Raw genomic sequence first — 15,554 nt, 5'->3', positions numbered from 1 at the left:
GAATAAGGCGAATTTAGGAGAGAAACATAGAGTGAGTGTGATAGAAGGTGGATTCTTCCATATTTGTTGAGAAATCACAAGTTTGTATATGAATCTTCATCTTTTACTTCAATCTTGCAAAGTTACCATGACAATGAGTAGCTAAATCTCCATTGTTGGGATTAGAGGTACTTGATCAAGCAAAACATGTAATCTTTTGATCTATAATATATGATTGTAGCATTTGATTTGATATTGAGATTATTCTTGCAATTTATGCTTATGTTTGATTTAATTGCTATTGAAAAATACTTTTGAATCTAGGTCTAGAATAATCATTTATCAAAACAGGAATTCTAGACATGGGATTTACGTTTTGATAATCACCTTGAGTATCTAAGCTTCATGGTTTCAGATCGTTTAATAGAGTGAGAAATCGTCGATTAAACGATACGATCGAATGTTGGATCGTTTAATAGTTTGGGAAATCAACGATTAAACGATACAATTGATTTCACAATATCATTTAGACATGAATGATGTTGTCGAGGGATACGTGATAATATTGATTAAAAGCTAGAATCTGTATATGTGATCATTATGTTATATGCGATTCTTGGTCAATGAACTCTAATCCTAACAAGTTTTACGCCTTATTACTCTCAACTTTTATCTTCGCAATTTAGTTCTTGTAGTTTTAAACAAACAACCAAATTAATCTTTAACTTAAAATGATAATCGATGTTGAACGGTTTATGATATCGCACTAGTCCCTGAGGAGACGATATACAATACTTACTTTTGATTGATAGAAAAATACTACATGAGAGGGTCTTGCCCATCACCAACTATATAACCTTTAAACAACCCAACATCAACTTAAGCATTCAACAAACATTTAATCCTTCAATTGCCATCAAGAACAAGAACAAAGACAAACGATCTCCCTGCCTTAAGTCTCTCCCAAATCAAAACTCACCATGTGGACTATCATTAACCAACATAGCGGAGGTTGCAGTACTAACACACTCCATAATCCACATCCTTCATTTTATCGAAAAACCCATTTTTTCCATCACCGCATCCAAATAATTACAATTCAGTGAGTAATACGCCTTGTCAAAATCCACTTTAAACATAATCAACTCTTTATTCCATTTTTTAGCATCATATATCACTTCATTAGCAACAAAAATACCATCCAATATCTATCTTCATTTCACAAACGATGATTATTCTTTAAAATCACTTTATCAATTACTAATTTGAACCTCCTCAGTATCACTTTTGCCAAAACTTTATACATACACCCAACTAAAGAGATAGGTGTAAAGTCCGCAAGCCTATCAGATTTAGAGACCTTAGGTATTAAATAAATAAATAAACAATTAGATCCTTTCACCAGCCTACCATACAAGTAAAATTCCAGCAAAAATTTCATAAAATTACCTTTGATGTCAATCCATAAATCCTTATAAAACAAAAGTTAACCCCATGTGTTCTGGGACTCTTAAAACGATCACAATTCAAAACTGCTTAATTACTTTACATCTTTCTCGCTAAATGATTTCTCTAACTCATAAGCATATTTAAAATTGATAAATTTAAAATTTAAATTCTTAATTACAGGTTAGTCAGAACTTACTAGCAGAAAGCGATCTTTAAAGTGGTGGTTATACACTGTTTATCGAACTCCCTAAACCACTTCCATTTGAGTACCATTCACTAAGATACTATAAATAACATTACTTCTCTTTCTTTTTGATGTCATTCCATGAAAAAGGTTTTTATTTACATCACTATCTTTTAACCAAACCAAACAAGACTTTTGCTCTGAATACTTTTATTTAATATGGACATTGAAAACATTTGAGAGGATAAACAAACAAATTTCATCACGTCCAAATTTCGACAATCCATCCTCATCCCCCTTTATATCAAGTCAAGTGAAGGGGAAATCAATATATACCTAAAATCCAACCGTGTGTGTGTGGAAATCAATATTGAACACAAATTTTGTTTATATTATTGGTTCCATATATACCTATATCCTCCTTAATTTTTGAACAAAGTCAACACCACTCTAAAATTATCAGCAATGCTATATAAGGAAAACAGAAAAAATGCATCACGAAATCGAAATTAATCAGTAAAAAATAAGAGCCAGTGGAACTCAAGAGAATCGTAGCAACTCATATAATATAGATAGAGTAGTATATAATATGAACCTCAACCTTCCAACATTTTCTACAACCAAAAAAGAAAGATAAATAAAATACAGACAGGAGAAATTCTCTTATTTTATACATATATAAAATCACTCAAATCTTGAAAACCTTGATTTTTTCTTACATGTCACTCTTAAGAGAAATAGTTGCATTGAAGTCACCATTGACAATTTCCCCATTTCTTTCTCCACCAAATCCAAATGGGTATTTCTTTTGTTTATTAGGATAAAACACTCCAAAATGTTTCTCCAATTCTGGACTCTTTTGGTTCTCATCAAACATAGCAAAAATATAAGTTTCTGTAGCCCAAGGCCTTCGTGGAGTACCTTTACCAACATGACGAATCAAATTATCAAGATAAATACGTGCGTTGTCATATGAAGTAGCCGCCCCTCCATCAGAGGGCCAACCACTCTCAGATACAACAACGTTCACCCAACCAATCCCGGTGTTATCTAGGGCTGCATGCACCGAATCCAACATAGCATCAAACAAGTTTTGGTACCCATTTGGACCATCTTGTACCATAACACCCGGTGAAGTGAAAAGAGCATAAGGAAGAGATATATCGCGCGGGTTACCAACATGGCTAAAATAAGGGTAAACATTGACAAGTAAAGGTGCACCTGCATATACCAAGTATCCAATGAAAGGATCTAGGTATGACCTAACATCATTTCTAAAAGAACCTTTAGATGGAGGGAATGAATTTCCAATAAGGGTCATGTCAATAGCGGTTGAAACCTTGATTTGATCATGAAGACCTTGAGCTCTTATCGCTTGATATATATTTTGGGTGGCAGGTAGAACATATTGGGCTAGCCAAGAAGAGCCTCCAACTGGACTCACTTCATTACCAACTGCAATATACTTGATTTTGACACTAGGCCAGAAGTTCAATACATTTCTTTGTACCCATTGACGTGCATTATCGGAGTTGGTGGCTAGGGTTTGAAGGTCGGAATTTGGCACACCAAGAATGAGTTCAATGCCTGAATTTCTTAATGCATTTAGAGCAGCTTGATTAGGATCGTAGAGTCTCATTCTCTTAATGTTGTTTGCTTTGTAGAGATTTATAACCTCGTTTGCCGGTGGTAGATTGTTTCCCATCATACCATAACATATTCCTATTTGAGCATCTGATACGATAAAAAACAGTTAATTAAGTATATGATCGTAATTTCTTAAAAAAAAAGCATATGATCATATCAATAGTTTTTTTTCTTTTATCATCAAAATGGTATAAAGTTTATAAAAAATAAAAAAAAACGGTATTAAGGAGTATAATTTAGGGCCAGGTACTAATTACTATAGACTTTAATTTATATATGTATTGGTAGTAATTGACTTGCCTTTTTTTTTTTTTTTTTTGTCTGTAATTAAGAGAAATGATAAACAATACCACTGGGACTTATAAACTCAATTGTAAAATTCCAGGTTTAAATCTAGGTAGTGTACAACCTAATGATATTTTAAATATATCATTTATCGTATTTTAAATAATGTGACAAGGTCCTTTCTTTAAAAAAAATAATAATGTGACAAGGTATCGTTGAATTAGATGCATGCATAAATATTTCAAAAACTTTCTTTCTATAATTGACTCAGTCAGCCATGTATTATACTTGAGGATTTGAGGGGAAACGCAAACATGTGAATGTTTACTATACAAAAAATAAAAATCATCCTTTCAAAAAAATTCATGTATTGAAAATTATGATAAAAATTTGTTATTTAATAAATATTTGTTATTTGTGAAATCGTTACGCATATTTATACATAATATCTACTAGCAAACTGAATGATTATTAATGTCCCCGTAGTTGGTAGGGACATTGTATAATTTATGCAGAGTCAGGATATGTTATATTATTTGAGTTTCGTTTTTATAAATGAATAAATAAATTATTAAATTAAATTTTACAAGATAAAATATATATTTTCTATAAACAAAGTTTAAGTGACCCGGCTTCCGCGGTTCACCAGAACCAAACATATCTTAAGGTCAAAAAGTACTTACAGATTACTTATAAATAATTCATCAAAGAGATTCTCGCACCGTCAAAAACAAAATTACTTATCATTAATCTAGATGAACTCGATATAATGCTAAATTTATTTTTCAAAAATATAATATAATATTTAAAAAAATACTGATTAAACTAATTAAGTTTAATTTGTATGCTTTGAAAATATAAAAAATTATCATAATGACATTCAACTAGATCTCATTATCTTTTTAACTATGTCATAATATTAATTCTTAAAATATAAATATACAAAAAATTTATACATTGAATATATGTGAAAACTATTTAAAACTAACTAATAAGTAAATTATTTTCTTATAAACTAATGAAAATGGGAGAAATTTTCCATCTATATTAAGACAGAGACCAAACCTGCTGTGTGAATAAGGTTTATTGTGAACAATCCCAATAGAAACAGAGGAGAAGCCAAAGAGAACCTCATGGTTGGAGCAAAGAAAGAAGGTATGATGCAAAATAAAGTATACACTAAAAATGAATATGAAAGAAGGATTTGCCCTACTAGGCACTGAATTGACATCTCCTACCATTGATGTGTATATATATAATTTTTCAGACCATATCTCACAATTAATTTGAATTATTTTATAAATGAATTAATATAAGTAAAATATATATCCAGCAGCCTGCGGCTTCCACCTAATAAATATGCATAGTTTATCTTTTTTTTTTTGTCGGTTTATCATGGAAGTCTTTGTCTATGTAATCATTTTTGTCTTCAAACTTAGATTAGGGAAAACCTTCACTTTATCTTTTAAGACTGTTAATTTCAAGATGAAATCCCTATTTGATAATATATCAATATACATAACAATAAAAAAAGTAATCACTTCAAAGTTGATAAATTAACCCATGGAACTAATTCTTATTTGTGTCAATATATATTTCTTTGTATTTTTTGGTTGTCTCATAAATTATCCTAAAAATAGTGGTTCAAATAACAATATTCCTCTAAAAAAATATGAGGAAAAACTAAACGAAGATATAATTTATGTTTAAAAGAATATGGATAACTCATGTATCTATCTATATGCATATAATTATTTGAAAATAATTTATGGTGTATATATTATCAACAATAATGTTTGAAACCTTCTCCTATAACAAGATTGATTTGTTATCGTATAAGTTAAATCGAAGGCATATTGACCTTAATGAGTTTTGTCGTTTCATTACAAGGACAACCACTTGAGTTAATCGATCCCTTAAGATAATGATATAGTCTAGCCTTATAACAGCAGTACTTTAAAACATGGAGCTTTCTGACTCAACTAAAAATTGAGTTTGAGGTGAAATAATTTATATTTGATTCTAAAAATAAGTTTTATGTATTTATTTTTGACTTAGAATAATCATTCATTTGTATGCAAAAGATGCTTATTTTAAAAAGAAAAATGTTAACTAGTGCATCTGATGTACTCTTTAAGGACTATAAATAGTAAATATTTATTTTTAGATTTGTTAACGAGAGTTCCAGACCACTCATTAATAAAATTCTAATATTTTAAGTTTTTTTTTGCAGAGACATGACATCTCTCTTTCTTATAGTCTTAAAACATTTGTGTTTCTCTTGACGTTTTCTACACTCTTCAACAAACATATAGTTCTTATATTTCTAGGAGTTATAGGTAGAATAATCAACTCATTGAATTTGAATGCATGCACTTAGAAAGGTAGACACTTTTTTATAAACAAAATGTGAGCGTGATACATTTTCAACTCAATTGATCTAAGCTTATCATATCAACTACTTGATAGTAATTAGCTAGGGGTCGCCAAATAATTCCGTCAAGGATTAGGTTTTTATATCTTTCAAAAAGTAGTAAGATCTTTGCAGAACCATGTTCAACTTGGATAGTATATAATGGATGGTTATATAATTTAATATATATATATATATATATATATATATATATATATATATAATAATAATAATAATAATAATAATAAACTATATTTCTTATCACATACATGTTAGAATTTAAGTACGAGCGGTTAGTTTCATATCAATTAAAAACAATTCAAATAAATGGTGTATAAAAAATATGACTCATTTTCATATCGAAATATGACTCTTATTCAAAAATAAAAAAGAAATATGACTCATTTATTTAATGTCTTAAAATTTTCAATAAAAATCAAAAGTTATGCTAAAAATTACTTGATGGATGATCATAATCCATTGTTACTTTTGGTCCTTCCGGACACTCAACATTATCCCACACAACAACTTGCTTAAAAAACAAAAATGTCCCCACAAAAAAAATGATATTACTAAGCAACTAGTTTTTGATTTAGCCATTAAAAATGCAAGTACTTCCTTAATGATGCCACCGGCGGCTGAAGGATGCAACTTGCAAGTGACTTGAATTGATCATGTGAAAAAAAATTAAACAAATGAACACAAAAAAAAAAAAAGTATATCCTTGTGGACTTGGATGACATCTTTGAAAATGAGAATGACTTGAAAAGAAAAAAAAAATAGTGATAGGATTAGGAACGAAATATTTTTAATCCCAAAACGATTAAATGAGTTTAAGCAAACAAATTATTAAGATAATATACTTTAATCATTTGATAAAAAAATTTATGTGTAGAATTACATACCTCAATTAAAAGCTCGTTTTGAACTTCCTTAATTTGGTGCTAAAATTTTCACATCATTGAATGACACCATGCATCTCTAAGATAAAATTTGCGGTATGGAAAATGATATACACAACGACAAATATTATAACGAAGACATCACGATGACACATAAATAAGAATGTGGCAATATGTTGAGGGTAATTAGCAATGCCTCCGTGTGTTTTCATGCCAGGAAACTTTATGATTGGTTGCTTTGAATTCGTGAGAGTTTCGCGACAAAATATCTCGCTATATATAGCAGTTCTCTTGCGGGAATGAATCTCCTGCAGTGAAAATCTCTACAATTTCATGCAGTGTCAACATCAATACCATTAAACACTTCATCGCTCCTGATTTCTATATTTAATTCTCTATGCTTTTATTTTTTTCAATGATCATGATTTTACTCCAATATCTTTGTGTATTAATATTTACAAAAATAAAACACCCAGACATATATAATTAAACATTCCTTAAAAAAAAAAATTAAACACATTAGTATTCTCATTTGAAATAAGATATGATACTTCATAACAAATTTAAGTTGTTCATTATTTTGTTGAGGAATGACATTATCTTTGTTCACATAAAGTGATATTACAACTTTTCTAGTACACACAAAAAAAATAGTTTTGTGCATATCAAACTATTTGAATACATTTTCCATATAAGTTTATTGATGCACACATTTCATTTAAATAATAAATTTATAGTTTCAAATAGACTTTCCACATCCAATGTATTTCATTTTAACTTTTCTTTTATCAACATTTTTCAGTTGCTCTTTAGGAGTTCTGATAACATTTACAGCGAATTTTGTTTTTTGTCCTTAAAAAATTTGCAGTGAATTTTGATCCTCAAATATTTTCTTTCATGATTTTTGATCTCTGCTTTTAAATAAACTCATGTGTATCTTATTAGAATAAAAATTTATTTAACTCTTGCTAAAAAAAACTTATTTAACTCATCTGGTCTAGAGTACTTATAGTAGGTTTTTTTTTTTTTTTTTTAAAAGGAGTACTTATAGCAGATTAATTCTTTCATCTGAGGGATACATTACGTTGACCAACGTTCCCTAGGATAAGGATCAATGAGTCCATAGGGGGAGACTTTGGTGATTATAGTAACGTCTCTTGTTAGAGCACGACAAGTAAAGATATGTCGACTAATTAACGTTAACTTCAACTTTTTTTATTTTTTTTTATAAAATGTTAACTTCAACTTTTAATTCAGCGTGGAGTTTGAAAATCATGAAGGTTCAACTTCAAACTTCCTTTGATCATGACTCATGACTAGGTTGGCAACTATCCATATATAACCTTTAATGGCTGCTACTTTGAAGGTCGTTATTATAACAAAAAATTAATATTTTTTAAATGAATAATTAATGTATGCTAAAATGGAATTTCATTACTCACAAAACCTGACAATTTAAGCATAAGGAATGTTTGAAAATAGAAAAGTCAAAACAATTATATCAACGGTCTGAAGCTCACTACAAATAGATTTCCAGACAATTAAGAGGACTAAGACACCACAAGTGATAGTTAAAAACAATGTTGTGGTTTGCTTTCAGTCATGAGAAAGTTTGAAGCTTAATTTTGTCAAGCAGTTGTCGTAACGAGGACTCATTTTGATAAAATTTTTTTAGCATTTCTTTCGTTCCAGATTTCCCACACACTAGTCATTCACAACTCATCTCATAAAAATAATTGTACAACAATCAACCATCATGAATTTTAACAAAAATTGATGGTGACAACTTAAACACACATCACAGCTACCATATTTTCCCATTTCTCACTTCTACTCTCTAATTTTTTTTCTCACTGCATTCTCTAAAAAATTTCTCTATATATTATCTCTCTGATTTTTTTCTCTCTATTTTATGTCTAAAAGAGTAGTAATATTTTAACATCTTCGTCAAGGATGGTTCATCAAGGATTTGAATTGGCTCCTTATATCAAAAGTCTTCTAGAAAGGTGTTCAAGTGGAGGCTTTCATTGAGCAGCGCAATGGCAATTCAAGTGGAAGTGTACATGTATGAAAGAGCTTCCATTTAAGGGTGAGCATCATGAATTGGTGGACTCGCAATTGAGAGGAAGATTGTTGTGTAGCAAGTATGAGTTAGAAGTCTCACATTGCTTAGAAAAGTGGAGGTTGAACACTTTATAAGGAAAATAACCAATAAACTCATTGTCTTAGTTTTGGCTAAAGTGGGGGGTGTCCAATTCACTTGTGTCGTTGCACTTAGTCTAATGTGAGTAATCTCTTGGCCTCCCACTGTGACCTAACACTCACAAATTTGGCTAAAGTGTGTAGTTGCTCTTAGTCTAATGTGAATAATCTCTCGGCCTCCCATTGTGACCTAACACTCACAAATTTGTGACAGATTGGTCCCTCACAAAGGATTTTCTGGTTTACATGAAATAAGATATTTGTGGCCGATTTCACATTGACGGGTGTTTTTGACTAGCAAATATGTGGGGATTAAACCAGACGGGCCAACTTAAATGATTTACTAAAAACTTCAACATAGCTAACCTAAAATAACATGTTAAGTGTGCTGACCAAATAACACTTAGATGAGATGACATAAGTCTCTTCTAACTTAACCCAAGTTTTGAGTTTGAATACAGTCTTGGACACGCAGCAACGTTAAAACTCTTAGGAAGAGTTTGTAGTCCATTTAAGTCCCACAAAATGTCGATTAGATGTAATTTCTTCTTATTGTACGTAAAGTTTTAGTCTTATGAAATCCTTTCAAGATTTCCTGAAGACTTCCTATTTTTGATTGAATTTCTATTTAGTTTTTGAAAATTAATATATCCAAACAAACGATATATCCCTCCTTACTTTAATACAAGAGCAGAAAGCATAAGCTATTGACTAACAATAGAGATTCATATCTACCCATAACGACTAGTCTAATGAAATCATGAATTAATTAAAAAGGACAAGAAATTTCTAAAGAGGAAAGTGATAGCCATAGAATTCATTGAATCATATTGATAAACATAAAGTCTCATATTTTGACCTTTATATTAGTATGCTAATTACTAATGGCCCATGCCCATGAGATATTATTGATCACTGCACAATGAATCTCTTCTCCTATATAAATATGTGACTTGCAAAAATAAGTATAGGACTCAGCCTAATACTCAAGTTTTTATTACACTACTTTGTGCTATAGCTTTCTTTCCAAGCATGATCACAGGCAACAGGAATGTAATGGCTTCTCTACTGCTACTATTTGCTCTGTTTACAGTAAATCTTCGCTTGACAAGTAAGTAGAAGTTCGTTACTATCAAAAATAGCAAGTTTTATTTTTTATTTCTATAGAGATAGATAAATTAGTGACTGAAATAGAGATAAAAAAAAATTAAATTCATGTTCTAATCTTTTTTTAACTAAAGTCTAGCTAGCATTACTTTCTTGTTTTCCAACACACATGATATAATGATGATAAGTTTAGTGGCAAATTTATGAAGAATTTTATTTCTTTCAAAATTTTGTTGATATTTTACTTCTTATAGTAGAATATATTATGAATACTTAAATTTTACACTATTTAGGCTAAGGAGATGCACATAATTTTTCACAAGCAGGTGCTCAAATAGGTGTTTGTTATGGCATGATGGGAAATAATCTACCATCACAACGTGAAGCAATAGATCTTTGCAAATCAAACAACATCAAAAGAATGAGGCTATATGATCCAAACCAAGCTGCTCTTGAAGCACTTAGAAATTCTGGCATTGAGCTTATGTTAGGTGTGCCAAATTCTGATCTTCAAAACATTGCTACCAACAATGACATTGCAATTCAATGGGTACAAAAAAATGTACTAAACTTCTACCCTAGTGTCAAAATCAAATACATCGCGGTTGGTAATGAAGTTAACCCAGTTGGTGGCTCTTCTCAATTCGCAAAATTTGTTCTTCCGGCAATCCAAAACATATATCAAGCAATAAGAGCGAAAAATCTGCACGATCAAATCAAGGTTTCAACGGCTATTGACATGACCATGATAGGAACTTCGTACCCGCCGTCTAAAGGTTCATTTAGAAGCGATGTGAGGTCATATTTGGATCCAATTATAGGCTACTTAGTATATGCAAATGCACCTTTATTTGCAAATATTTACTCTTATTTTAGCTATAAAGATAACCCAAAAGACATCTCACTTCAATATGCTTTATTCACTTCTCCTAATGTTGTGGTTTGGGATGGTTCAAGGGGATACCAAAATCTATTTGATGCTTTGTTGGATTCATTACATGCTGCAATTGATAATACTGGAATTGGTTTTGTTAAGGTTGTTGTGTCTGAGAGTGGTTGGCCTTCAGATGGTGGATTTGCAACTACTTATGATAATGCAAGAGTTTATCTTGATAATTTGATTAGGCATGTTAAAGGTGGGACACCAATGAGGTCTGGACCTATTGAGACTTATATATTTGGATTGTTTGATGAGAATCAGAAGAATCCTGAGTTAGAGAAACATTTTGGAGTGTTTTATCCTAATAAACAGAAAAAGTATCCATTTGGATTTCAGGGGAAAATTGATGGTACTAATTTGTTTAATGTGTCTTTTCCTCTTAAGAGTGACATTTAATTTTGTTTTAAGAAAGGGTGACACTTAATTATATAATTAAGGTTGCTCTCTTTATGTATATCTGAAATAAAATGGTTGTCTTGTTTTGATCTTGTAACCACAACTCATATAATATATCTCCACCACATAATTGTCACATTTTCTTTTAAAAAAATGTCGCATATGACCATTTAACACATATTAAGATAATATGGTATATAAAAAGAAAATAATTGATATTATATTATATCATTATTTTTAAATATTCTAGTTTTGATATTTTTTAGTATATTTTTCTTAAAAAGATAATGTGACTCAACAATGGTGTCAAAGTCGATGGGTCGCCAAGGGTTTGAATTGGCTTCTTGTATCCAAAGTCTTCTAGAAAGGTGTTAAGGCGGAAGCTTTTGTTGAGCAGCGCAATGACCGTACAAGTGCAAGTGTATGTGGATAAAAGAGCTTTCGTTGTAAGGGTTAAAACCATTCAACAACATTCAACACCCACTTTTTCAATTCCCAACACTGCACATAATTTTTTTTCTCTTAATTCAACACTCATTCAACTTTTACCCTCTCCAATGGTTTTTTCATTCAACACTCTACCCCACCACCTTTTATTTCTTAATCTTATTTAATTTTATATTTTTGTTTTTATAATTACATAAAATTACAATTATCGATTATAATTAAATTAAAATAAAAAAACACTTAACATTAAGACTAAAACTTCAAAAGAAAAGCTAATAATAAGATTAAGAGAGTGAAAAATTTAGTTTTTTTTTTCTGTGTCGAAATCAAATGATCCAAGTCTCTATTTATAGAGAAAAAAAAATTATTTGCAATGAAATAATTGAGTTCAAATTATTAAGATGATAAAAATCTAAGCAGCCAATCGAAACGCGCCACATGTCACTAATTTAATCCATTTCTCTTTCTCTCCGCGGAAGCCTGCTCCCACGCGCCTTGTCGGCGCGTGCATGCCACACGCCTTGGTTGGTCCAATACGAGCGTGCCATGTGACCTCTCCGGTCAAAATTTCAACATGTTTAACCTTTTCATCACCTCTTTCATCTTCTCTCATTTTCAATACCCCACTATAATGATTTCAATATATTGAAAATGGCATTCAATAGACCATTGTATATGGATTGAATTTCTATTTACTATATATGTGGAAATATATCCAGACAAACTATCTGTCCGTCTTTACTAAGAAGGGCTGAAAGCATATAGGCTATTGACTAACAACAGAGATTCATATCTGCCACACGACTAGTCTAATGAAAGTATGAATTAATTATAAAGGACAAGAAATTTTTATAGATGAAAGTGATAGCCATAGAATTCATTGAATCCAATTGATAAAAACATTTTGATATTTATACTAATGGCCCGTGACAACGAGGTATTGATCACTGCACATGAATCTCTATATAAATAAATATGTGGCTTGTCAAAGTAAGTATAGGGCACAGCCTAATACTCAAGTTTTATTACACTCCTTTGTGCTATAGCTCTATTTCCTAGCATGATCACATGCAATACTTTCATAAAAATAAGTAAAAGTTCCTAGCTAATTTTCTTATTACTAAACGATAAACGATAAAATGATTTTTTTTTTTTACAGAAATATATAATATTGAATTAGTGACTAAATTTTTAAATAAAAAATGTAATTTTTAGGTAAAAAAAAAAAATGAAATTCATGTATTAGTGGGCTAGTTGGTATTCTTAAGTGTGAGATGTTTATCGTCCAAAAGTCTAAATCTATGAATTAAATGTTGGAATATTTTATTATTTATTATATTTCAATATCATTATGTGGGCAAATATCGTAACAATAATTATATTAGCTATTTATCAATTGTGGGCATTAGTTGATTATTGATCAAATTAAGTAATAAGGCTATTAGATTTCTAATTGGATAATTAATTAAATATTTAATTAGTTGATATGGACTCAATGAGTGGATGTACGGATGACCCATTAACGGAATAATGGGAAACCCTAATGGTCATCTAATATAAAAGAGGTTATGGTCCCCAATATACCGTACACGGCAATATTCTCTCTTCTCCTCATCTCATCTGAAGAGAACTTGAGGCATAAAGGTACCGGTTGAGGAAGAACCAAATCAGCCGCCGCTAACTCTATTGTGTGTTTCAGATCATCTCCTCTCTTTGGTTATCGTTGTTGATGAGAGGGCTGCTACAAAAGTTTTATCAGGTATTCTTAATACCCTAATTCTTAATATCTTGATAAATCAAACATGTCGTAGATCCGATCATAATCATGTTCAATGTTTTGTTTGCTTCCGCTATTGATTTACGATTGTTGAACATGTATTATGAAATCTGTTTATATTAAGACCTAAATTTCTAAAATTAAACTCTCTACCACTTGTATAAATACATTTATTATTATTGGTCCAATAAACGTGAACAACAACCAAGTCTTATCTCATTAATTGAGATCGGCTATATGGATCAAATTATGTCATAATGTTCTATCATCAACGATATTTGGATTCTACTCATTAACCTCTAAATCTTTCATAATAGTTTCTCTTATAGTTTTCCTAAGTCTTCCTCTAACATCTTCTGATCTGACTTTCCTCCATCTTATCTACTCTTCGAGCTACATCATTTACATGTCTTCTCTCTACATGGCCAGACCACCGAAGTCTATTTTCTATCATCTTTTCGTTTATAGGTGCTACCCCAACTCACTCTCTCTCTCTCTCTCTCTCTCAAATGGTGTCATTCCTAATCTTATCCCTTTTAGTCTTACCACTTGTCCAACACAACACCCTCATCTCTGTTACACTTGCTTGATTTTCGTGTTGGTTCTTAACCACCTGACACTCTGTACCGTACAACATCGTTAGCCTGGTTGTTGTCCAATATAATTTTCCTTTTAACTTGAGTGGTACTTTCTTATCATATGAAACACCTGAAGCTCTTCTTCATTTCAACCATCCAACTTGAATACGATGATTTGTATCTACTTCTATTTCTCCGTCATTTTGTACTATGGACCTGAGATATTTAAACCGTGTAACTTGGGGTATGATATGATCTCCAACTTTCACCTCCAAGGTTAAACTATTTCTCCTTTTGCTGAAGTTACACCCCATATAATATGTCTTGTTCTACTTAAGCAGAACTCATACACTTCTAAAATTTATCTCTAACCTCCCATTCAATTTCTCATTCGACTCTCCAAGCGGAACTGCATCATCTACAAAATGCATACATCTTAGTGCTAGCTCTTGGATGTGTTCTGTAAGTACATCCAAAACTAAAGTAAAAAAGTAAGGGTTTACGGTAGACCTTTGGTGCAATTCTATTGTTATCGAAAAATCTTCAGTAGCCCCATCTTACGTCTTTACTCTAGTTAAAACTCCATCATACATATCATGGATAACTCTAATATAACCAATTATAACCCCTTTCTTTTCTAGGGCTTTTCACAAAATCTCTCTAGGCACTCTATCACACACCTTCCCCAAATCAATGAAGATTAAGTGTGGGCATTTTTTTCCATCCGATGTTTCTCTCCATCATACGCCGAAGTAAGTAGATCGCTTCCATAGTTGACACCTAGGCATAAAATCAAATTGGTTATCGATAACTCGAGTCTCTTTTCTTAGTCTTCATTCAATCACCCTTTCCCATAACTTCATGGTAAGACTCATTAGTTTAATTCCCCTATAATCCAAGCAATTTTGTATATCCCCTTTGTTCTTATAAATTGGAAATAAAGTACTTCTTATCCACTCATCCAACATTTTATTTGTCCTCGTAATCTTGCTAAAAAATTGGTGAGCCACATGATTCTTATATCTCCAAGACTTTTCCACACTTCAATATTGTTTGACCCCATTTCCTTGCCATTTCAATGGGCATTTATATCCTCAAGACTTCCAAACAAACTATCTATCCCACCTTACGTTAATATAAGGACAGAAACGATAAGCTATCTACCCAAAACGACTAGTCTACTGAAATTATGAATTAATTATAAAGGACAAAAAGTTTCTATTGAGGAAAGTGATATATAGCCATAGA

At 31.1% G+C, this 15,554-nt stretch overlaps 2 protein-coding genes across 3 annotated transcripts; one reads left to right on the top strand and one right to left on the bottom strand.

The window, feature by feature from the left end:
- Positions 1-2,152: 2,152 nt before the first annotated feature.
- LOC11417476 (glucan endo-1,3-beta-glucosidase) lies at positions 2,153-4,791 on the bottom strand. Its single transcript, XM_003594727.4, has 2 exons — positions 4,610-4,791; positions 2,153-3,346 (listed from the first exon to the last, which is right to left on the bottom strand). The coding sequence occupies exons 1-2, from the start codon at positions 4,773-4,775 to the stop codon at positions 2,328-2,330; spliced, it is 1,185 nt and encodes a 394-aa protein (XP_003594775.2). The 5' UTR covers positions 4,776-4,791; the 3' UTR covers positions 2,153-2,327.
- A 5,157-nt stretch (positions 4,792-9,948) lies between these two features.
- LOC11416839 (glucan endo-1,3-beta-glucosidase) lies at positions 9,949-11,640 on the top strand. Of its 2 annotated transcripts, none has more exons than XM_003594726.4 (2): positions 9,949-10,172; positions 10,495-11,640. In XM_003594726.4, the coding sequence occupies exons 1-2, from the start codon at positions 10,094-10,096 to the stop codon at positions 11,502-11,504; spliced, it is 1,089 nt and encodes a 362-aa protein (XP_003594774.2). In that variant the 5' UTR covers positions 9,949-10,093; the 3' UTR covers positions 11,505-11,640. The 2 variants fall into 2 exon arrangements, with proteins under 2 accessions (XP_003594774.2, XP_013463108.1); XM_013607654.3 differs by having other exon boundaries at positions 10,020-10,172; positions 10,462-11,640.
- The last annotated feature ends 3,914 nt before the right edge of the window (positions 11,641-15,554 follow it).

Source organism: Medicago truncatula, chromosome 2 (genome assembly GCF_003473485.1).
Source record: "Medicago truncatula cultivar Jemalong A17 chromosome 2, MtrunA17r5.0-ANR, whole genome shotgun sequence".
Classification (NCBI taxonomy): domain Eukaryota; kingdom Viridiplantae; phylum Streptophyta; class Magnoliopsida; order Fabales; family Fabaceae; genus Medicago; species Medicago truncatula.
The sequence above is the reverse complement of the archived record's forward strand: the minus strand, read 5'-3'. Positions and strand labels throughout refer to the sequence as shown.